The sequence below is a fragment of the Petaurus breviceps genome, unplaced genomic scaffold (assembly GCF_028583685.1).
Source record: "Petaurus breviceps papuanus isolate PSGF00001 unplaced genomic scaffold, PetGlider_PUasm1.0 90925, whole genome shotgun sequence".
Classification (NCBI taxonomy): domain Eukaryota; kingdom Metazoa; phylum Chordata; class Mammalia; order Diprotodontia; family Petauridae; genus Petaurus; species Petaurus breviceps.
The window spans coordinates 1,012,314-1,037,188 of record NW_027187380.1 but is presented as its reverse complement, the minus strand read 5'-3'; the positions used below and the strand labels follow the sequence as shown (position 1 = coordinate 1,037,188).

Sequence of the window (24,875 nt, the reverse complement as noted above, 5' to 3'; positions counted from 1 at the left end):
AATTTGAGGTTGTGAAATAGGGGTAGAAGTACTACACTGTGGATAGAGTAGATCACAAATGACAAAAAAAATTTAGGCTATATCAAATTGAAACTCTTTTGGACACACCAAGTTAATGTAGCTAGGATTGGAAGGGATTTTTTTAAGAGGGAAAATATCTTGGCATCAGTTATTTCTGATGAGGATCTGAATTCTAAGATACTTAGGGAATTAGCACAAATATAGGACCAAGCACCATTCCCCAGTAGATAGTGTTCAAAGGATACAAACAGTTCCTCAAAATGTTCACAAACTATTAACAACCATTTGAAAGATTGCTCCAAAACATCAGTAATTCAAATGCAAATCAGAACAACTATGAGGTTTTGCCTTATATCTAGTGAATTGACAAAGGTTATAGAAAATGAGAATTGTCAGTGTGGGAGGGACTGTAGAAAGAAACACTTTAATACACTATTGGTGGAATTGTGAATTGGCCCAAACATTCTGGAAAGCAATCGTTAATTATGCAAAAAGCATTATTAAAATGTCCATATGCATTGACCCAGATATTGCATTGTCTATACATATATCCTATATACATAAAAATATTTTGAGCAGCGCTATTTTATGGAAACAACAGCAAACAGAGTAGATGTTTTTTGATCAGAGGATAGCTAAACGAATTGTGGTAAGTCAATGTAATTAAATGTTACTTATATGGTAAAAAAAAAAAATACATGAAAGAAATGGAAAAGTATTGGGAAAACTTGTATAAGTTGATGCAGAGAGAAGAAAACAGAACCAAGAAAAGGATATTTATATTATGAGTATAACAATATATGTTGAATAAACAGAAAAAGAAACAATGTTGATCTAAACCAGGGTTGGTCCTGGAAAAGAGTTGTTAAGAAGGGATTATTGGTATAGAATATTGCTTATGTTTTCAGACATGGTTGATGTGTTAGTTTTGCTGAACTGCTTTCCCCCACTTTTAAAACATCTTTGTTATAAAGGATGGCTTGTTGGGCAGGAGAACTATGCAATATGTAGAAATGATTGTGATGAAAGAACAAAAGTTATCAAAAAATAACGTAAAATTTTTTACAGAGATAAGTTTTTCTGTTCAAATTTACTAAATGAAATTCCAGCCGACTTTTGTTCCTCCTATTTAATTCTGGGCCCATCTCATTGTCTCTCTACATTTTCTCTCCAAGATAAATATAATGGTGGACTAACTCAATGAGTTATCTGTCCAATTCCATGTGATAGTCTGTGCACAAAGCATTTTTCATCTACTTGGATTTTCTTCAGTGGCTTTTTAGGCTAAACTCTTTTGAATGGGTTATGAATCTCATTAGTGAGGCTTTGTAGTGCTCTGTGGCTTTATTTTATCAGTACAATGTCATCCACAAACAAGAACAGCAGTGATCTCATCACTTATTTTGAATTTTTTCTTCTGTTTGAACTCTTCTCTGGATATCCCCCATGACTCTGGTGAATGCTTTTTAGCAAGCATATCTCTTCTAGCTTTATTTCTTGCCTGACTTTAATAATCAGAGATTATTGAACAAAGTTGTCTGCTTTTGCTTCTGTCAAGGAATTTAACATGTGTATGAGAGGAAACTGGTTGGGAGAGAAACTTTAAAATTCTGAGAGACCCAGAGGGCAATAGAAAAAAATATGGGCGTAATTTGATGTCAGCATAGTACTAAAATTGACTGTAAAAAGTGGCATAAAAATCATCCAGGAAATATATCATCCAGGTCAGGAAGGAGCAATAGATGAGATTGATAGATTGAGAAGTGGACTGGTATCCTTGTAATTTTACTAGGAAGGCTTTTAGAAGATCTTGTGAGTAAAATCTTCCCATATCATCAGAGGAGAATACCTGCATTTAAGAGGAAATAGATTTGCTGAAATATTAAAGTATAACTCCCAGAACCAGACTTATAGCTGGAAGGGAACTTACAGGCCATCTTTTTTTTTTTTTTGGTCTTTATTAATTTGTTTACTTTTAGTTTACAAGATTCATTTACCACAATTCCTTGAGTTTCAAATTTTCTCTCCCTCTCTCCCCCCCATGGTGGCATATAATCAAATATAGTATCTGCAAATACTGTCACATTAGGCATTAGTCAGGTTATAAAGAAGGATTGTATCAGATGGAATGAAGAATGGGAAAGAAGATATAAAACCAAACAAGAAAACGAAAAAGGACAGGTAGTTTGCTTCAATCTGGGTTTAATCTCAGTTCTTTCTCTAGATGTAAACATCTCTCTCCATCATGAGTCTTTTGGGTTTGATTTATGACTCTGGATTGCTGAGAAGAGTACAGTTTGTCAAAGTTGGTCGTCACACATACGTTGTGTCTGTAATTGTGTACAAATTCCTCCTGGCTCTACTCTTCTCACTCAGCATCAGTTCGTATAAGCCTCTCCAGGTAAATATGAAGTCCATCTGCTCCTTGTTTCTTATTGTACAATAGTATTCCATAACATGCATATACCACAACTTGTTCAGCCATTCCCCAATTGATGAGCACCCCCTTAGTTTCCAATTGTTTGCAACCACAAAAAGAGCTGCTATAAATATATTTGTACATATGGGTCTTCCTCCCACTTCTATGATCTCTTTGGGATACAACCCTAGAAGTGGTATTGCTGGGTCAAAGGGTATGAAATTATTTATAGCCCTTTGGGCATAATTCCAGATTGCTTTCCAGAATGGTTGGATCAGATCACAACTCCATCAGCGATGCATTAGTGTTCCAATTTGTCCACATCCTCTCCAGCATTTGTCATTTTCCTATTTTGTCATCTTAGTAGGGGCCATCTTTTGCAACACATTGAGAAGCATACATTCTCTTGATGAAATTCTCAGTTGTGTAAATAATTCACCTAAGAGGCCTAGTGGATAGAAAACCAGCTTGGAAGTTAACCTGCCCCTGACTTATTATACTAGCTGTTTTATCATGGGCAAGTCACTTTACTTCTCAATGCTGAGGTTAGTCTCTAAGACTATAAATTGTAAACAAGTTACTGATCTACATTGGTGAAGGGAGTTTTCATACTGAGAATTCTCATATGTATAATATACATAAATACATTATATATTGTGTATGTGTGTATATATATATATATATGCTTCACAAGCATCACTGACATTCAATTAAATGAGCTTTTATCAAGCATCTGTGATATGCAAGAGTTTGTATTAGAGATATGAAGATACCAGTGACAGATTATGTTCTCTTTTAGATGTGTGAACTAGGGAGATATCAGTAATGGAGATGTAAGAATGTGAAAAAGTACAAAGAAATGTTTCAGGCAAAGTGATAGGAAAAATTTGGAATCAATTGGATAGAGTTAGGGACGTCATCAAGGAGAAAGCACATGAATTGTGGTTTGAAGATAAGGATGCACTTCATCCTATGGAAATTAGCTGGGGAGAATAGGGGATCAGTAGAAGTTCATTTTGGCCACAGGAGATGGTACAAACAAAATTACAAAGATAAATTAATAAAAAATTTACTACTCAACTGTTGTGTGCTAATCACTGTGCTAGGTGCTAGAGGTATAAAGATAGACAGTCCCTACCCACAAAGAACATACATTTAATTAATTGGGGTCAACATGTATGCATTTAAGGATATGTAAAATATTGTCAAGGTAATTTTTTGAGAGCAGGGGAAAGAGCAGCAGTTGGGCTAGATTAAGAAAGGCCTTATAAAGCAGTGCTGCCTGAGCTAAACCCTGAAGGAAGACAGGGATTTCAAGAGGTAGAGGATAGGAGGTAGTAGTGCCAGCATGCGTATAGGAGTGGTGATGTCATATGTGCAGAACAGCGAGGTCTGTTTGGCAGGACCACAGAGTAAATGAAGGGAAACAGTGTTATAATAAGCCTGGAAAGGTAAACTGGAATCAGGCCGTCAAGGACTTCAAATTAAAATAAAGGAGTTTATATTTGATCCCATAGTCAAGTCAGCAGACATTTATTAAGTGACTACTGTGTGTCAGGCGCTAATCCTAGAGGTGTTAGAAAGCCACTGGAATTTACAGAACAGGAGAATGACCATTGCCACACCCATACCCTATAAAGGTCACTGTTGGCAGCTCTGTGGAGGATAGATTGGGAAAATGAAGCAGGAAGACTAATCAGGAAGCTAAAGTAATAATCAAGGAAAAAAATAATGAATGGGAAATGAACCCTTGGTGAGAGGCCTGTCCTTGTGTGGTGGAGGGAGGCAAAATAGATGTCTCTAGCCTCTTTTCCCCTTACCCTTCTCCAAAGGAGACTTTCATTCCGACCAGGAAGGGAAGTAGGAAGTTGGGGCCAGAGGTCACCGCTCTGCTCTCCTTAGAGAAGATGGAAGAAGGCACCCCCACTTCAGGTTGCTGAAGACTAGGAAGACATGAGAAGAGCAAGCAGTCTCCATCATGTCCCTGTTCCCAGCTTGCTACTCTAGAGACTTCAGGGTGTATTACCTTTGGGTGAGATCCATAACCCTCTCTTAGTTGAACCGACTTACCTTACTCCCAATGAAAGTGAGAGAGTTCTGGTCCAGAAATATATCTATATGCTCCCTTAAATAATGTCCATCTAGGAGATAGGTTCTATCTAACTTTAGATCTCTTTGTTACTGGGGGGGAAGAGGGAGCCCCAAACTGTATATCCAGGACCTGTCTGCTTTACCACTTAATACCGGTTCCACAATGAATACACATAGCAAATAAACCTATTTATCCAAATCATGGCAAGCAGAAATCAGAAAAGATATACATATAAGAACATATACCAGGCTATACAGAATGAAAGAAATCTCTTATTGGAATCTCTCACCCAAGAGGAAACTCCCCCAAAGTAATGCACTTTACGGGGTTGGACCCTTCTATCTTCTTTCTTGAAGCTGGAAGCCAGGAGCACCCAAAGGATGAATTCCTGAAGGTAGACTGTTGAAGGTTGGAGCTCTTTCTGTTTTGCCAGCACTGTCATGCCCCTTAAAAAAATTTGGGCTTTCCTCTCCATCAGTGTGAGAGTCCCACTGGGCTTTGGGATAGGGGTTGTACAAGAAAAAAACTGCTGCGGGAAGTACATTAGAAGAAGTGTCTTCATGATTAGAAAGGGATAACTCATCATGTTTGGCATTTTGTTTTAGATTTGTGTTTTGCTTGCTTTATTCATACTGTACATTTATTGAGCTTACTTATTATATATATAGCAAGGTTCTGAACCTTTATTGGCTCATAAAATCTTGCCTATTTGGCCTGTGATGTCATAAACTCTGACTAATCATCCTCTTTTGAAATAAACTATGATCTAATTATGAGAAGATAGGGCTTTTTCTTGTTGTAGTCTAAGAATTGGGGCTAAAGAACAAGAGAACAGGCAGTTCTAATGGTTAAATCTGATTTGCTTATGTTTGTGAAGCGAGCTGAACTGCTTTAACAGTTTGTCTCCCCATTAGACAAACTCTAGGTGCTAAAAGAGTTAACTTTCTTCATAAGAAGGTACTTCAGCTTGACAGGAACTAGGTGGTGGTGATTCAACAGGGAATGACACTCCTTTTCTGGCTGTTTACTGATTGGCTCTGTGTATTTGTAGCTTTCAGTTCAGGAAGCAGCTCTGAGCTGTCCTAGTGGCTAGACAGATTTACAGGTATTTCTGGGTCCACAAAATCTTACTTAGTTTGGAAAGCTTTCTCTTTGGTTACCTTTTTTTTTACCAGAAGAAACCAATTGAGAGGAATAAACTTGACTGAGACCTTCATAATTTATCCAGTTGGACAAAATGGTCCTTAAAACAGAGGAAGAGGAAGGTGAGTCCAAGATCATACTGAAAACTTCTGCTAAAGGACAGGAAATTTCTGTATGTATGTTGACTAATAATATGAAGCTTGAAGACAGAATTACTTTTTACCTTTCTGGGGTGGGGTTAAGAATTAACTGGACTGTGTTTTCTTCTTACTGCAAAGTTTCCACATGAAAGAAAAAAGCATAGTATAGGGATTGTTTCATTTATCTTTACCTCCTCTTTTAGAAAAGGGGTAAACTACTTGTCCCTGTTAGCTCTCCCTTTTTCAAAAGTATATTATTACCAACCAAATTATTTTCTTTGAAATTTAACTTTCAGTACTTACACTACTTAGTTAAGGGGATTAACTTTTTCTCAGAACCCTCAGCTCCTTCTTTTTTTAAACTGGCACTTGGTCAGAAGTTATAGAGGTTATGAAGTTGGTCTAGGTTAGTTTTTTGACCAAGGTCAACAAAGTATTTATCAGTCATAATGTTTTTGACATTACAAACTGGGACCAGGAATATTCTGGGTTAAGACTAAAAATTACTTATATTTTTATTCATTAAATATGATGAAAAAAGTGCCTAATATTTGGGGCTTCTTCTTTTTACAAAATTACTTTTAGATTATTTTGAAGCTTGAGAGATGTGATAGGATTGCCTTCTCCACCATTTAAATGGTGAAATTATAAGTAATATATTCCTATAGTTTTTGGATTCCAATAGATTCTTTGTGAAAAGTGTGTCTGAGAGTCACTGTGTTTAAAGTCATGTTTTATTTTTTATTAAAATGATGTTCATGGAATTTTGAGTAGGTAGTAGAGTTTTAATATTATATTACCTTTAAATTATAATAAAAATTAATTTATACAGGCTTGTATGAAACAATATGTTTTATTTTGGGGGGAAGACTACATCTAACCTTATAGTCAAGTAGTGGGATTTTACGATTAGACATGAAGGATGTAATAAAAATGCCTTTCCTTTTTATGTTGTTCCATATCCAGGATAAGGTAAACAAAATGTATATATTCTTGACCTGTGAATGGCAAACTCATACCAATTGTTTTCTGTCTCATTCATTTAAAAAACATTTATTAAGACCACACTTTGTGTTAAGAACGGAGGAGGTACAAAATTTTGATTAGACATTATACCCATTCTTAAAGTTTATAGTTTATTAGGGGGATAAGACATTCAGGTTACTAATACACAGTAATATATGGATACATTAAATAGTTGCTGAACAAAATACTATATGAGGGGGAAGGTTGTTATTGGCAAGGGATCAGAGAAAGTTTCATGGACAAGTGACATTTGAGTTGGGATTTAATGAGCATATAGGAATTTGAGAAGTAGGTGGGAACAGGAAGACATTTCCAGCAAAGGAAACAATGTGATCAAAGGCACAGAGGCATGCTTGGAGGACACGAAATAAGTCTAGAAAAGTAAGGTGAGCCTTTTGAGGGTCATGAATGTTAGGCAAAGAAGTTTTAATTTAACTTCATAGTCAGGAATTTAGATTAAAAAAAAAGATTAAAGATTTATGAACCAGGGTATGACATGGCCAGATCTAATATTTAGTATATAAGGAATTCTAGTAACAGTATGAAAGGGGGTGTAGGAATAGCTCTTGGGCTCTTGTTATAACAGCCCAAGCATATTGGTATAATGGCTGCTTCTGCTGTGGCTGCAGCTCCTCCTACTTCTGCTATCACTACCACTGCTACTACCATTACTGTCTTCCCAACAACCTCATGTACTTTGCCTAATTTAATAAACCCATTTCCTTTTTTCTTTTCTTTCTTTTTTTAAAAGGCAACTAGATCTGAGAATGGTATTAACGTAAGGATAAGCCCTAGACCTATGATTTCATTACTGTAGGGAACATAAGGAAATTCCTTGTTCCAATTCAAATAAGCCCTTCTTCTATAACTTATAGATAGTGTTAAAAGGTTTCCCAGAACACTAAAAGATTAAGTGAGTTGCCTAAAGTCACAATTCAAATCAGCCCTTCTTCTGTAACTTACAGATAGTGTTAAAAGGTTGCCCAGAACACTAAAAGATTAAGTGAGTTGCCTAAAGTCACATAGCCAGTAGGTGTCAGATGCAGGACTTGAATCCAGGTCTTCCTGGGGTAGAGGCCAGCTCTATATCCTCTAAACCACTCTGTCCTCACTCCATGTTAATATAATTAAATTCAGCAAAAGTTATCTCATGATATTCTTTATAAGATAGAGAGACATGAGGGCTAAATGATTATATAGTTAAGTGAATCCAGAACCACTGGAATAATGAGACACTATATTCATTAATGGCTCAATGTCAGAGTGAATGGAAATCTGAGTCCTAAAGGAAGGAGGAGAACCAGGGAAGAGTAGTGTCATGAAAACCTAAAGAGAAGAGAATATCCAAGACAAGGTTTCTAAAAGTGTCAAAAACTACAAATTGGCTTAGACAGATAAGGATTGAGAAAAGGTAATTTTTTGGGGAAAAAAAAAAGTTTCCTCTGAGACAGGTAGTACATACATTAAAGTGCTGGCCTTTGTTTCTTCCATCCTGGTGCAGGCCCTTATGTCTGAACTATTGGAGTAGCCTCTAATTGATCTTCCTTGTCTCATCCCTCCACATTCTAGTTCATCTTTAACTTCCCTACTTCCTGCATTTTCATTGACTCAGTATCTCATGTGTAGCATTCTGTCTTGTCATCTCTGTCTCTTGACTTCCCTGCCTTCTCTCAGATCCTGACTAAAGTTCAACCCTCTATAAAAGTCTTTTTTAATCCCCTTTAATATTAGTCCTTTCTCTTTGTTAATTATCTACAATTTGTCCTGTCTTGTATGTACATAGGTGTTAACATTTTTGTTCCCCCATTATTAGACTATGATTTCCTTGAGATTGAGTGTTTAAGATATAAAACTAAATTTATCAGTAGAAACTATTTTTTATTTTAAAAATTATCATTTTAATAAGCAACAAAAAACTTGTTTTCATTTAATATAATGTCAAAAAACAGCTGTGCAAGAAAGTTAACAGATCCTATAAATTCTTAAGGCTGGTTGCCCTACTGGAACTAGCTTTTGTGAAAGGGGCCCCTTTCCTGTTGCTTTTGGGCTTCTGACTGACTTTTTTATGCAGTTCCGGGGTTGAAGAAGTTACTTACTAAGTTTCTTAATGGATTACTTGATGATTATTCAGGCTGCTGCAAACTTCACAGTTTTGCTTGAATAGGTATGTGGAAGCTGATTGGTCTGCTTCCTATTCAAGTAGCTATCTCAGTTGAAATTGAAAATCCTCCTCTCACTCTCTTCTAAACACTTTACAGTCTACATTTAGACATCATCACTAAACTGAAACTGTACTTTCCAAAGACATCACTGATTTTATATGCTAAATTAATTGCCTTTTCTTAGTTTTCATTCATCTTGATCTCTGTACATTTGACACTGTTGACCTCTCTTCCTCCTGACTGCTTTTCTCTTCCCTGGGTTTTCATGAAATTGACCCCCCCTTTTTTTTAGTTCTCTTCTTATTTACTTAACCCTTCCTTTTCTATATCCTTTGCTGGATTTATTCCCCAAAATATGGTCCCTAGACAACCTCTGAGGTCTTCTCCCAACTATATTATCCTTGAGGTGTAGGTACTCATCTTAAAGATAGAGAATATAAGGACCAGGGAAGTTAAGTAAGTGAAGTGGGATTTTAATCCTGGTTGCAACTGTCTTTAAGTACAGTTCCTTATAGTATGAGATGCTGCCTCTCATTATTCCTACTTAGGTAATTTGGTGGGAATAGAGAGGAGGAGTTAGATGTGAGAGCTGTTATGGAGGCAGAACTGAAAACTGGATTTGGGTGGTGAATGTCAGATAATCTCACATTTTTGAATATGATAGAGAGGGTGAGAAAGGTGGTATTGCAGGAGATAATTAACCTAGAAGGAAAATCATGTTTAGAAGGAAGACCGTGATCTCAGTTTTAGGTGCTAGTGGGACATCCTGTAGGCAATTAGAGATGCAGGCCTATAGCTCTAAAGAGGTCAGGATTAGAGAGATATATTTGAAATTCATTTATATAGAGGCTGTGGCTGAAGTTGTAGGTATGGGCATAAGAAGAACCAAGGACAGACCCTTTGGAAATACCCACGTCAAGCAGTCAAGTAGCCAGCCAAGGTCACTGAGAAGAATTGCTTAGAGAAGGAAGGTATTGGGATGTTGGTACAATACTGCCATGCATATGTTAAATGCTGAAGAGATGATGAAGAATGAAGGCTATAAAGACGCCAATGCATTTGGGTATTAGGAAGTTATTGGTGATCTTTGAGAACAGTTTCAGTAGAGGAGTAATGGCAGGAGAAAAGGAGAAGCAAAACCCCAGTTGGAAAGTTTTGAGGAGAGAGTAGGTATCAATCAACAAATATTTATTAAGCACCTACTATGTTTCGGGCAATGCAGTAGGTGATGGGGGTAGTAAGGAAATAGGAACATTACTACTTTTTCAGGATTGGAGAGGCAGAGAGAAATGGTATATGAGTCAAGGGAAGCCTTTTTAAGGTTGGGGGAGATTTGGACATAGTCTATTAGAAGATAGAATAGAAAAGGCCAATAGAGAACAAGAGATTTAAAATGTAGAAAAAGGAGGTGGGGCATAGGAGGGGTGGGAGTGAAAGCAAGGTCTTTCCTTGATTGTACTTGAGAACTAATGTGTTTAAGTTACTTAACTTCTTTGGACTTCAGTTTTGTCATCTGTACAGTGAAGGGGTTAGACTAGATGGCCTCTAAGATCCCTTTCAGCTTGAAATCTCTTATGGTCCTGTGACAACTGTTTGGGATAAAGATCAAAATAACATCTTAAATTTGCATAGCACTTTAGTTTTCAAAACCTAATTTCACATTCTAATTTCATTCTCACAACAACCCTGAGAGGGAGGCAGGAATATTTATCTCCATTTGAAAGATGAATGAAGTCATAGAATGAACTCAGAGAATTTGACTTGTCCAAGGTCACACAGTAAGTATTGGAGCCAGGTCTAAAATTCAGAGTCCAGAGCTCTTTCTTCTATATCAGTACAGAACTCTTTTTTCACATCCCAGGACTTCCAAACTCACCAGCCCTTGCTTCTAGCTTGTTTGCTGACTACTCTTTCCAGACTGATGTTTCATGAAGGTTACAGTGGCATATTTATCTGCATTTTCTTCTACATGTCCTGGGGAAATAAAGAAGAAGGTGAGTAAGTAGATAGAGGAATTCCAAGGCTCAGGTAGTAGGCCTGGAGGGCCAGCTACATGGGAACTCTTCTTTATTGCCAACTTAAACATCCAATATACTCTGATTCCTCACAACAAAGAATACTGTGCCATGAACAAAGAAATTTTGAGAACCACAGTTCAGTTATGATAATGGAGTACAGTTTGGTGATAGAAGGAAGAGGAACTAGATTCAGAAATTTTGTCTTTATAGAAACTTAAAATATAAAAAAAAATAAATTCATTGATCTTATAAGGTAGCTAGGTGGCGCAATGGGTAGAGTGATGGTCCTGGAGTCAGGAAGACCTAGAACTACATTCAAATCTAGCCTCAGATACTTATTAGCTTTCTGATCCTAGGTGAGTCACTTAACCCTGTTTGTGTCGTTTCCTCATCTGTAAAATGGTGTAGGAAATGGCAAACCACTGTAAGTATCTATGCCAAGAAAACCCCAAAAAGGTTCATGAAGAGTTGGACATGACTGAAACTGAACAACAACAAAAATTTTACAAAGGAAGTTGAAAGTCCATTGCTGCTTGTAAAACTTTGAATGGAACCCTACCAAGTTTCACAGTTCAAAGAACTCTATAGTAGGTACATGACTTCTAGGGGAAATCCAGGAGTAGGTGGAGGTTTGTTTTTTTTTTTTAACTTGAAAAATCCCCGTGCATTTTGTAATATTCTTAAAGGACTTGGAATTTGGTTCATCCTAGCAAGCAGGTGATGCATTATCCCTGCTTGCTGATGCTTGTCCTTCCAGTTTTGACTTGAATTCAGAAACAATAGGGAGAATGCTGCCTAATAGGTGAAAGGGAATAAATAAGTCGAGCTTCCATAGGCAGCCCATAGTTTGTATTAATTCTTGCTAAGTATAATTTAACTCACCTTTTAAAACTGAACACGAGGTTATGAGTAGGGCTTTCTGTTAGCAAACAGTCTTCTCAGTGTTCCCTGGGCTCTGAGGATTTTTTGGACTTGACCTACCCAGACTATAGCTCAGTCTGACCTTGATTTCCAGATTTGCCTCTCCTACCTTTGAGAAAAGAATATGTGGGTGGAGAAAGGGATCAGATACTATGATTGGACCAGGCAGGTGGATAATAGTAAGGGTTGAAATCAGGATAATGTTCCAACCTCAGATCGTATACTGAGTTGGAAGCCTCTAAACTCATCTCTTCCCAGTGAAAGGGGAGGAATATTGGGGAACCTTGAGAAAAGCCCTTGCTGTTTCTTGCTGAACCAGGGAAAGACATTTCAGAGCCACGTCATCTGAAATGCAGGAATGGGATTGTTGGGGAGACTGCCTGGAGACTCTCTACTGCCCCCTCCCACTGTTTTCCTAGAGACTGAGGTTTACTCCTGTTACCGTATCTACCTCACACTATTCCCTCTACTCCCCTCTCCCCTTCCCACCCCCAACTTGCAGCTGCAGGCTGTGGCTGCTTTTAAAATAGGATTGTTTTAAGTGTTTTTTCAGTATGCATGTGACAACATATTAAAGTCCAGATGGCCCTTTGAAACTCTGCCAGTTCTGCTTACTTGAATGCTAGTGGAGAGATTGTCAATGGAGGAGGTACAGACCCAGAAAGGAAGCAGATATAAAGTACTGAGGTTTTATGCACCCATTTTGAATTTTACCTGTACAAACTGAATGGAGGTTTTGAACTACATATTGAACTGAATTATAGTACATTAGAAGGAGAAGAGAATATGTCTGGGGCTAGATGGCTGAAGCCCCAGGCTAAAAGAAGGCAAAGGCTATCTCACTTTCACTTTCAAATTGTTAATTTTTTTTTTCAAACTGCTATTTTTTTAAAGAGGTATGGGAAGGGGGCAGCCAGGTGGCTCAGCGAGTAAGAGCACTGGCTCCAGTGTCGGGATGACCTGGGGATCAAATCCGGGCTCAGATACTTAGCACCACACCCAGAAATAACTGGCCGTGTAACCTTGAGCAAGTTACTTAACCCTGATTGCTTATAAAAAAAAAAAAGAGGTATGGGAAGGAGAAGGTTAATAAAAAGCTCCACTTGCAGTAGTAGGAGTCCCCCCCGCCCCCACCACCCCAAGCATATTGTCACTTCACGCTGCCTTCCTTCCCAAAGCCACTTACTACTTATACAGGGTATCCTAAAAGTCTTAGTGCAATTTTCAGCTATTAAAAAACTGGACCAGAATTTTTGGGACAACTTGTATAAGAACTTTAAGATTGAGTCCAAGAGAATGATTATAGAGATATGTGGAGATTATTCTTCTGTTGTAGGTCCAGGAATATTTCTGTATTTCTTTTTTAAACAGATAAAGAAGATTTTGTACATGAAACTGCAAATCTCTCTTATGTACAACTTGCTTTTCTTTTAAAGTGTATAATAAATTAAATATGTAGCTTTCAAATCCATCTTGCTTCCTTATGATTCCTTCTGGCCTTCCTTCTGTTCTGGTCTCTGCATTTAAAAAAAATGCATTTTCTTTCTTGCAATTACTTCTTTCTTTTTCTTTTTTTTTGACCACCCTATCTTTCACCCCTCTCTTCCTCCTTACCCTTCTAAAAAACACTTTGTTATCAGGATGTATAGTTAAGTAAAACTAATCTTTCTAGAAAAAATTTTTTTGAGGAGGCAGTCAGGATTAAGTGACTTGCCCAGGGTGACATACCTAGTGTCTGAAGCCAGATTTGACCTGAGTTCCTCCTGATTCCAGGGGCTGGTGCTCTATCCATTACACTACCTAGCTGGAATAATCTTAAGAGACAACAAACATTTATTAAACAGGTACTATGTACCAGGCACTGTGCTAAGCATTGATGATAAAAGAAAAGGCAAAATTTGTCCCTGTTCTCAAGTTCACATTCTAATGGAGGAGACAGCATGCAAATAACTATGGTCATATAAGATATGTACAGGATATATACTATTAAGGGAAACTGGGAAAGGTCTGTCTCTCTTTTGTAAATATTTTATTTTTTCCAATTACATGTAAAGATAGCTGTCAACATTCATTTTTTATAAAATTTATAAAATTTTGAGTTCCAAGTTTTTCTCCCTTTCTTCCTCTCCCCAAGAAGGCAAACAATCTGATATGGGTTATGCATGTGCCATCATGTTAAACATATTTCTGGGAAAGGTCCCTAGCAGAAGGCAGGATCCGTGAGTTGAAACTTGCAGGAAGCCAGGAGATAATGATAAAGGAGGGAGAGGACAACCAGTGAAAAATCACAAAGTTGGGAGAATAGAGTGTCAATGTGTGGGGAAAAGCAAGTAGTCCAGTGTAAGTGGATTATAGAATATGTGGAGGGGAGTAATGTATAAGAAGACTAGAAAGATAGTAAGGGATTGAATTATGAAGGGCTTTAAATGCCAGAGAATTTTATATTTTCTTATCATGAAAGTAATAGGGAGCCACTAGAATTTATTGAGTAGTATGGATGACAGGCTTTATTTAGCAAGATCACTTTAGGGTAGAAGATGGAAAGTGATGAGAGACTTGAGGCAGAGAGATCAAAGAGAAGGTTATTAACAGTAGTCTAGTCATGAGTGATGAGGGCCTGAACCAGGATGGCAGTTTTATCGGAGGAGAGAAAGAGATGTATATGGGAAATGTTACAAAGGCAAAATTGACAGGACTTGGCAATAGATTGGATATGGATTGGGGATGAGAGTGAAAAGTTGGGGATAACAGGGAAGTTTTAAAAAGGGGAGATTTGGGGCAAAGGTAATTTGAGATAAGTCTGGTTTTAGACATGTTGAATATCAGATATCTAGGAAACATCCTATTGTCTGCTCCTAGAGATTGTTCAGAGTATCATTTAGGTTTATATGAAAGTGAAAGAAGCAAATAGAGTTTCGTTTGGCAGTTCCCAGAGTTTCCAGAAGTGAGGAGAAGTTAAATGTTATCATTACATTGATAACATGGTTGCCATTATCAGGTTTATGTTGCCTTGAAGATCAGTTCATGTAATGCTTATGTCTATAGAGAGCTCAGAAAATTCTGTTTAAAATAAGATGTCTTTCTTTAGCATTGTTCTTAGTCCCAGAACCCTCAGGAAACTACTATTTCATCTATCTGCTGACCATCTAGAAATCTTTTTATTTCAGTAATGAGTGTCTGCTAAGACCAGTAAGTGTAAATAATTTGCCCATTGTTTTTCTTAATTAAAGTAAACCCTTTTAATGGTTTGTAACCTCCTCAATGTCTTTATTAAAAATTTACTGAATGAATGTTGAAATTCATGTCTGTTTAAGGCAAAATAAGTAACTTTCAATCTTTCTTCTCAGTTCCATTTGTTTTGCCTTTGACCTTTTCTTTTTGATATAAGGCATAGTAAAACTGGCTACATTTGAGTAACTTAGCAAGGAAAAATATCTCATGAGATCTTTCTTATCTTAGAATAATGGGCCAAATAAAATGAGTATAGTGTTGTTGTTGCTGCTTTCTTTTAAATTAGAATCCTAAGCTTTCATGAAATGCATTGCATTTGGAATCAAGGGACCTGGATTTGAATACCTACTCCAATACCTACTAGCTTCTGTGATCATCACTTTTCCTCATGAAGCCTTGTTTCCTCTTCTATAAAATTAGGTTATAATACTTACTGCCTACTAATTATAACTATCTACCTTGGAAGTTGTTAGAAGTTTTTTTTTAAACCATAAATATTTATGTCTGTTTGTGTACATGTAGATGGCACAGTGGATAGACTTCCAGGCCTGGGGTCAGGAAGATTTGTCTTCCTGAATTCAAAGCGAGCCTCAGACACTTACTAGCTCTGTGACCATGGGCAACTCACTTAACTCTGTTTGCCTCAGTTTCCTCATCTGTAAAATGAGATGGAGAAGGAAATGACAAGTGCAGTATCTTTGCCAAGAAAACCCCAAATGGAGTCACAAAGAGTCAGACATGACTGAAAACAGCTGAACAACAACAAATCAATGAATCAATAAACATTTCTTAAGTAACTACTATATGCTAGCCACTTTGCTAAGTACTGAGAATACAAACAGAAGCAAAAGACAATATGTGCTCTTAAGGAACTTGCAATCGAATATTCATATTACCAAGTGCCAGTGCAAGGTACTATGGGAATAAAAAGAATAAAACACATGTAATCAGGGAGATGGCTTACACAAATCAATCGACAAGAATTTGTTAAACACCTACCTGAAACATAGTAATTATCCCTCTAAGACCTGGGGATACAAAGAAAAGACGTGAAGTAGTCTCTGCTGTCAAGGAGCTTATATTCAGATACATAAAAATCCAGAAAGAGAAACACAAAGTACTATAGTGCTAAAGAGAAGAGAAAAATTATTTGAATATAGGGGAGATAGAATTCGAGCTGAGTCTTGAAGAAGGATTAGAATTGAAAGAGCCAGTTAGGGTGGGAGACTGTTCCATGTCAAGGAAGCAATAATTTGAGTATATTGGGACAATAGTTCTATTTGATTAGAGAAGAAAAAATGCAAAGGGAAGTAGTAGTAGGAGATAAGGCTAGATAGTCAATCAAAAAGCATTTATTAAAACTAAGTTATTTGTTATGTGCCAGGCACTATGCCAAGTCCTGGGGATACAAAGAAAGGCAAAAGCACCTCCCTCCTCATGGATATCACACTTTAATGAGGGAGACAAATGTTAAACAAGGCCCTCCGGCGAGTTCGCTGGGGGAGGTCTTGCTGTGGAGCCTTAAGGAGGAACGAAGAGGTTTGGAATAGCCACCATGGTGAGTGCTAGTAAATTGATTAGGGAGGTGTAAAAGGATTTCTTTACTGCATTGAGGGTCTAATTGAAATTATATTAAATAAATTTGTAGTGGGACTCATTTAGCCCAGTCTTGTGATTTTCTCTAGTCCTTTTCATCAGCCTATTAGTAGGAATGGGAGAGGTAGATGTTGGGAGTAACTGCAAGATTGGGGTTTGACAAGGCATGATCAGGATAGGACAGAGGGGCCTCAGATGCTTTGGGTGTAGAGTTGAACTGATTCATTAGTGAGGGAAGAGGTTATAGTTGATAATCTTGAATACCAAACTAAAGTATTATTCAGTAGGTAATGAGAATCAATTGAAAATTTTTGGTTAAGGGATGAGGGCTATAGTGATTAATCTGAACCTGGTTTATAGAATGGTTTAAATGGGGAAGAAACTGGAGTCAGAGAAGTTAGATTCTGTTGCAGTACTCTAGGCAAGAGGTAATGAAGACTCAAGCTAAGGTAGTAGCAATATGAAGATAGAGAATAAGTTAATAAATATTTACTAGGTGCCTATTATGTGTCAGTCCTTCTGTTAGGCCCTGGGACAACAAGATTTAAAAGTGAGATGGTTCCTGCTCTCAGCAAAATAAATAAAAGGTGATTTTCTTTGGTGGGAGTTAGGGCACTAATAACTAGGAAAATTTAGAAAAGACTCTTGAATGAAGTGGTAAGGTGGGAAGAGCCCTGAGGAGAGCTAAGTGTTCCAATATGTAGTGGTGAATAGGAAGAACATTCCAAACAAATTTATGCCGCTGGAGGTGAAATGTCATGTACAGGATACAGCAAATAGGATAGTTTGAATGGAACATAGAATGTAGGAGAGGGAATTAAGTGTGATTGACCTGGATACGTTGGTTCTCTAGGGCTTTAAATACCTAACAGAAGATTTTGCATTTTAATTTAGAGGCAATAGGGAACTACTGAAGCCTCTTGATCAGGGGAGTGGCATTCAGTCAATTAACAAGAATTATTAAGGACTTACAGGCATTGTGGTTTAGTGGAACATGTTAGACAATCAGCCCTGTACTTTGGGAATTTCATTTTGGTGGCTACAATGTGGAGGATGAATTGGAAGTGGGAGAGAATATATGTAGGGAGGTCAACTAAGAGGTTTTGCAGTGGTTCAGGTGAGATGTAGTGAGGGTATGAGTGAGCTAAGGTGGTTGTAGTGTGAGTGGAAGGAAGGGGACCAATGCCAGATGTGAAGGATGTGGTAAGGGGTAGAATCAGAAAGACTTAATAACTCATTGTATACATGGTAGAGGGAGAAAATGAAGAGGTGAGAGTGACTTATAGTTTGTGACCTGGGTAACTGGAAAAATGGTGGTACTTTCAGTAGATATAGTTAAGAAACAAGTGAAGTAAGAGGGAGAAAGATTGAATTTGGTTTTGGACTTGTTAAACTTGAGATGCCATATCCAAAAGGCAGATAGAAATGTGGATTCAGGTCTGGATATGGAGTTTGAGTCTTTTGTCCTTTTATTTCTATTCTTCATTATGCCAAGATATCATCTTGTGCTAACATTTGCAATATAGTGTGGTGGGAAGAGGCCTGGCCTGAGCGTTTAGAGATCCTGGTTCTCATCTTAACATTGACATTTATTTGCTGTGTGATCTCAAAAGTCACAGTGTCTCTAGTCCTCAATATCCTTACCTGTAAACTGAGATTGGATTAGATAATTTCCAAGACTCTTTTTAACCCCAACTCCAAAATTCTGTGATTCTCTGAACTATTATCTTTTGCCTTCACTTTTAGGTATAGTAGTTTACTTTCATGAGGTATAAAAGAATTTTGCAACTAATGCCTTAATGAGATTAACTAGGATGGACTTGTTAAAAACAACTAAAGGAATTCTTTATCCTTCATAGAATCATAAAATTTTAGAGCTAGAAAGTCTCTTAGAAATTATTTATAATTAATGTTTGAGAGCTTCTGTATGGGAGCTTGTTTTAGGCAGTGTCTATCTACTGAACTTCAGCTCCTTCTAATGTCTTACTCATAAAAACCAGACAAATATCAGGTTCATTTAGAAGACTGTGCAGCATCAGTGTGTGTAGGCAATTTGGGGATCATATAACTACCATTTCTATTTTCTTCCTCCTTTGGAATCTTCTTTCAAGATACTTTTCAGAATGATGTACCTAGGGTTTTTTAGATATGTTATCTCATTCAATCTCCACAATAACTTTTTTAGGCAGATGTTATTATTATCATGATTTTGTAGGTGACGAAACTGAGGCACGGCGAGGTTAAGTGGCTTGCCCATGGTCTGATGTCCTATATATTTCCTGATAATAGCTGTGAGGACTTTCATGCCTGCTTCCCTTGTCTTTCTCAAATAGAGAACTTTTTAATCTTTGGGGTTTATTATATAGTACCATATACTTAATAAAATATGTTGTTAACTATATTAAAATTTTTATAATTATATTATAATGTTATATCATTAATAATATGATTCTATTAATATAATATAACATAGTATTATAATTCTGTCATCTCTTTAATCTTTGTATTAAAAATGACTTGAGAGCCATATGCAGCATCTATAAAAAATTGACCTTGCATTGGGGCATAAACATCTCATCAGAAAAAAATGCAAAAAAGCAGAAATACTAAACTTATCATTTAGTAACTATGATGTGATTAAAAATATACTAAATAAAAAACCTTTAAACAAAGAATTAGAAATTAATTGGAGCCAAATAACTGAATCCTAAAGAACAAGTTATAGAAACATTTTAAACAAAAAGTTGGTTATGAAAACTTTTGTGGCTCTTATCCATTTTTCTTTTTTTTGTTCTACTTTTAGTCTTAAGTGTCTCCAAAATGATTTGCTGATTATTAGCTGGATCTCTTGCCAAACTTTTCTTCCTCCCCCCCCTCCTCCCTCCCTTCCTTCCTTCCTCCCTTCCTTCCTTCCTTCCTTCCTTCCTTCCTTCCTGAAGGCAAGGCAGTCGAGGTTAAGTGACTTGCCTAAAGTCACACAGCTAGCAAGTGTCAAGTGTCTGAGGCTGGATTTGAACTCAGGTCTTCCTGACTCCAGGGCTGGTGCACCACCTAGCTTCCCCCAAACTTTCTTTAAAATTATTTTACCCTCCCTCCTTTATGAGACAATACTGCTTAGAATCATTCATCACATTTCTTCAGGAGATGTTGCAGTTGACTGAAAGATGTAAACAATTGGATGTTCCATTATACTTATTGTTGGTGATTATGAAAAAAATTAATCTGGTAGTTTGGCAAGGTAAAATACCTCCTTAAAGGTATTCTAACAAGAAGTTTACCATCTGTATCTCAAAATCATTCAAAGTTCTTTGAAAAATATAACAATTGAAAAAGTCTTTTACATTTAGTTTCTGATCATAAACCCTGGGTAAAGCATAAAGGAGGGAAATACGAGCTTGAAAGAGGTGTTTGCCATTGTGATAGAAGAGATACAGTGCAGAGTTTAAGTTGAAGAGAAACTCTGTGAATGCTCTTTTTGTAAATGACATTTAGTCTGGGCATCACATCTCAGAACAGAGACTCTTGGAAGGGATCTGTAACCACTCAAAAGAGTTTTGCCTGACTGTCTACAATGGAAAAAATCAAGTAGATGAAGATTGTTCATTGCCTTAGAGTGCTCTTGCATGGAGAGCCTAAGGGATTTTATTTCAATACATGTATCTGTAACTGATAATCCAAATGGACAGCAAATTAGGCATAGAACTAAACAGGAATAGTAGAGTGGCTCTGTGTCAGTAAAGCTGGATTCCTTTGCACAGGAAATTGCAAAGCTTCCTTAATCACTGCCAAGTTTCTCCTGGAAACAAAGGCCTGTATTTTTTTTTCTTTTCTAAAACAAATTCTTAGTGATATCCTTTGTTTTTGCATCATCTACACTTATGAATATATCATTCCCCTTGCTTTCGGGAGAATAAAAAGAGGGGGGAAACCAGTCTAACAAGATCACCTAATACATCAATCATTTCTCTGGAGGAGAAACCATTATATTTCTCAAGACCCCTCAATGATCCCAGAAATGACAGCTGAACAGTAGAGAGGTCAGGAATTCCTGAGTTGGGTTGAGAACTGCAAGGATTATAAGCTAGCAGCAGTAGGATGGCAGTGGTAGGACAATATAAGAGTCATTGGATCAAATCTACTAGACTCAGCAAAGGAGATACTGGACTAAGTGAGAGCTACAGCTAAAGAATAGTGAGGGACAGAAAAACCATGTGGAAGAGAAAGCAAGATCTTGCCTTTCACTGGTATTCATGAGTGCTTTCATTCTTCTAGCCATCATTTTCTTGCCTTATGCTCTGATGTGGTACCCTCTGAACCACTGAAAATCTGGAAACCATACTCTGGGAACTTAGTTCATACTTCTTTGAAACTTCTGGGACACTGGTGAATCAGTGAGACCAAACTCACATAGCTCACTATATCTTGGTTACCCTAGACTGCCAGACCAAGCTTCAAGTTACCCACTCCTGAATGATCTTCACCTTCTCTTTCTTCCTCTTTCCCTTTATCTACCTGATGCTCTGAGAACTATAAGCAAGTCAGTACTACTGCTGGCTCAGGAAATGATATGTCATTAACTTCTCTCATGTTCCACTCATGATCCCTTGTCACTTCCCTGCTCTTCTAATTGTGTTATCTCCCTCATTAGAATGTAAGTTCCTTGAAGAAAGGAGATGCCAGCCCTTAGTACACTGCTTGGCACAAAATAGCACTTAATTAGTGCCATTCATTCATTCATTATTAGTTGCATTTTATGGATGAAATGGAGACTCAGATGTGTCTTATGCCTGGTCACACAGCTAGCAAATGTCAGAGCTGAGACTTGAATGCCTGACTGCAGATGCTGTATTGTTATCACCATACCGCTGTACCACAGTTCTTTTCACTTGAAATAATTAATGAACAAGATAGTGTATAAGAAAGTGCTAAATTGTGAGATACAAGCTGGGAACAAAACCATACGTATTATTAGGACGTTACTTGTATAATAGATACGTGCAAAAGGTATTAGAGAAGATCAGTGTAAGTTGGAATCATTAGGGAAGACTTCATGAAAGAAGGTCTTGAACTGAAACTTGAGGGTTAGAAAGGATTGGTGGGTCTGCCTAGGTAGAGAGGAATGGAAAGGGACCCCTGAGATTAAATGATAGGAAATAAGAAGTTCTTCTGGAGTGGAGAGAGAGAAACTGTCATAGGGAGGTGGTAGGGGGCCAGCAAAAGAAATACACGAATGAGGTGACAGAAAGATAGAGATAGCTTTATGTCACAGTTGGTCTTCTGGACTTGTTTTAAACTTCTGTTGAAGTGGTTTTTGGAGTTTACATTTTATTTTATTTTCTATAAATGAATTCGGTGGTCTCTTTTAAAGGTTTGACTTTTGCAGAATTGTTATGATTTCTTATTAAAAAAAACTGTGGTGTCTGTCAATATCAGTCAATTAACAAGCATTTATTAAGTCCTTATGTGCCAAGCATTGTGCTAGGCACCAAGGATAAAAAGATAAAAGCAAAAGTAGACTACGTCTCCTGCAGTCTCGTTGGGGGGGAGGATGGGGACGAATATAGTTACATACAAAACAGATACAATGTGATTTGGGGGGAAAAGGCACTAGCAGTTGGGTGGCCCAGGAAATAGTTCATGCAGGCAGTGGCACTTGAGCTGAGCCTTGAAGAATATTAGAGATTTTTTAAAAATGGAGGTGAGGAGAGAATACATTCCAACCGTGGGAGACATCCAGGGCAGAGGTTTGTGCCTTTGGATAATGGATATGCTTTTGGATGGTGGATGAATGGAAGATAGAATACCACGTGTGTGGAACATTAAGAAAGTCCGTTTGGACCAATGTATTCTTTGGAGGGCAGGAATATGCAAGATGGTTGGAAAGACAGGTTGGGACCAAGTTGTAAATGGTTTTAAATATTTTATTGTAGAGGTATATAGGCAACCATTGGAGTTTATTAGTAGGGGAATAACATTGTCAGATTTGTGCTATAGGGAATTCAATTTAGCAGCAAAGTGAAAGATAGCTTAGAGAGAAGAGAGCCTTGAAGCAGAGAGACCAATTGGTGCCATTGCAATAGTCCAAATGAAGGGTGATGAGTACTTGAAACTAGGGTAGTGGCTGTGTGAATGGAGAAATGGGGATAGATTTGAGGGATGTCCTAATGGTAGAAACAAGATTTTACACCTGAGTATATGTATAATGAGTAACAGTGAGGAGTTCAGGGTGATACTGAAGTTGTGATCCTGAGTGATTATAAGGATGGTGGTAGCAGAAATAGGGAAATTCAGAAAAGGGATGGGCTCACAGTGAATGATAATGAGTTAAATTTTTGATATATTGAGTTTAAGATATCTTTGGGACATCCAGTTCAAAATATCCTCTCTTCCTTAAAAGATAGAAACTGAGATATAAAACTAAAATGTTTGGATCAAGTATGAAGATGCTTATATAGTAATTATGAGTTCCATTCACATTCCCAGGCAATATTGAAACTTCAATACATAATTCAGAAGGAAGGGTTGGTTTTGCCACATTAGTATTGTATTGAGAACAAAAAAGTTTATTCTTAGAAACATTAGACTTCTGATTTAGTTTTTAGCAATACCATCAGGACATGGTTTGGGGAATTAATGTATTATTGAATGTTGAAACATTGTTGGGAAGGCATATCATTTATTTTTGGTTGCTATTTCCCCCCATTTCCTCACTCTCTTTTATACCAATCTACCATAGAGTTTTCAAAACTAATTTTCTTATTGTGTGGGGAAAAAGGAGTTATGGTATACATGAGACATTAGCTGTGTTTCCTGACATCAGCCATCTTACGTGTCAGTTTCCAAGACAAGCTTCTTTATCCCCACCCTGAAAAAAATTTACTAGGATGCATATATTGGACCTTTTTTTTTTTTTGAGAAAGGGAAGTAGGAAGAGCTATTGCCTCAGTCATTAATAGCAAGTGAAATAAAAATTGAATCTCTGCTTTGAAGGAGATGGAAGAGCAGCGTTAACATAATCTCCTGCATATTCCAGAATCTAGCTAATAAGCAAACTGCTTCCTGAAACCTCCTTTGACTTTGTTTTAGAAATCTGGTCAGTGTCAGTTCACTGCTGACATAGTGCAGAGTAGCAGGCAGCACGTTGGGATTGTGGGTGAGGGGAGTGACAGTGTGGTGCTACTCTTTATGGATGATGCATTTCCTCATCCTATTTTCTATTCAGTCAATAATACAAGTATATCCAAGTAAGGGTTAATATCTCCCAGTAAAAGCAACCATCCACTCTTGCTTCTGAGGGGGAAAGAGAAGCAAGCAATTTTTCTCTATCCCCAACCCCCTTCCTCAAGCCCCAGGAGGCAGAGAATAGGGGAGTAGTGGGAGGGGCCAGCCATGTAATTGCATTCATGGAAATTAGCCTGAGAGAAGCTGAGCTGTGCACAAGTAACAGTTAGGGTCACAGCTCCATGCATATACATCTCTATGGTACAGGCCAGCGTTCTCCTCCAGGACCAACTCCCTTTCCACTAGCAGTTTTTGTTCATCTTTCATTTCATCTGGACGCCCTTTTTCCTTTTTCTGCTGTGCTGGCACACACATGCTGTCTTTCCTCCATCTCTTGCTCCATCTAGTGCTGTGGAAGCACCCAGGAGACTGGAACTGCTATACAAATCTGCTATGGGCTCTGAAGAGAGAAGCAACAATCTGCTGGTGATTTAATGTTGCAACCCAGGGCTTGCAAGGACACTAGGGCAGCAGGACAGGGGACTCACCTTGGGTAAGAGGTTGGGTGGTGGATGTGTACATATGTGCTCACAATACATAGAAGACTGTATGTATTGTGCATTGCTGCCTGCCTCTTCTGTCTTGAAGCCACCGGCATTTGCTGATCAGTGCAGTGTGTCTATCTCGCTGTATGTCTGCCTCTTCTCCGACTCTGGTTCTCTCTTCTCAGCATTTTTTTCATTGGCTGCTTTAGCTGGTGTTGTTTAAGCATTCAGTGCAGTGTTTCTAGGCCTATGATTTAGGAACAAGCTAATATCTAATTTCAGTGGTCCTGAACTGTGTGTGTGTGTGTGTGTGTGTGTGTGTGTGTGTGTGTGTGTGTGT

The 24,875-nt window shown here is 37.6% G+C and overlaps 1 protein-coding gene across 3 annotated transcripts in view; it reads left to right on the top strand.

The window, feature by feature from the left end:
• CYTH1 (cytohesin 1) overlaps positions 1-24,875 on the top strand; it is a 170,365-nt gene that overhangs the window by 69,436 nt on the left and 76,054 nt on the right. Inside the window, exon 1 of one of the 3 annotated variants that reach the window (XM_069076043.1) lies at positions 5,541-5,797. The exons of 1 other annotated variant lie outside the window; for it this stretch is intronic. In XM_069076043.1, coding sequence (XP_068932144.1) covers positions 5,770-5,797 — 28 coding nt within the window. In that variant the 5' untranslated portion in view covers positions 5,541-5,769. Of the gene's footprint in view, positions 1-5,540; positions 5,798-24,172; positions 24,544-24,875 lie in introns of those variants that run through there. One more of the 3 variants, XM_069076045.1, reaches the window with a different exon arrangement.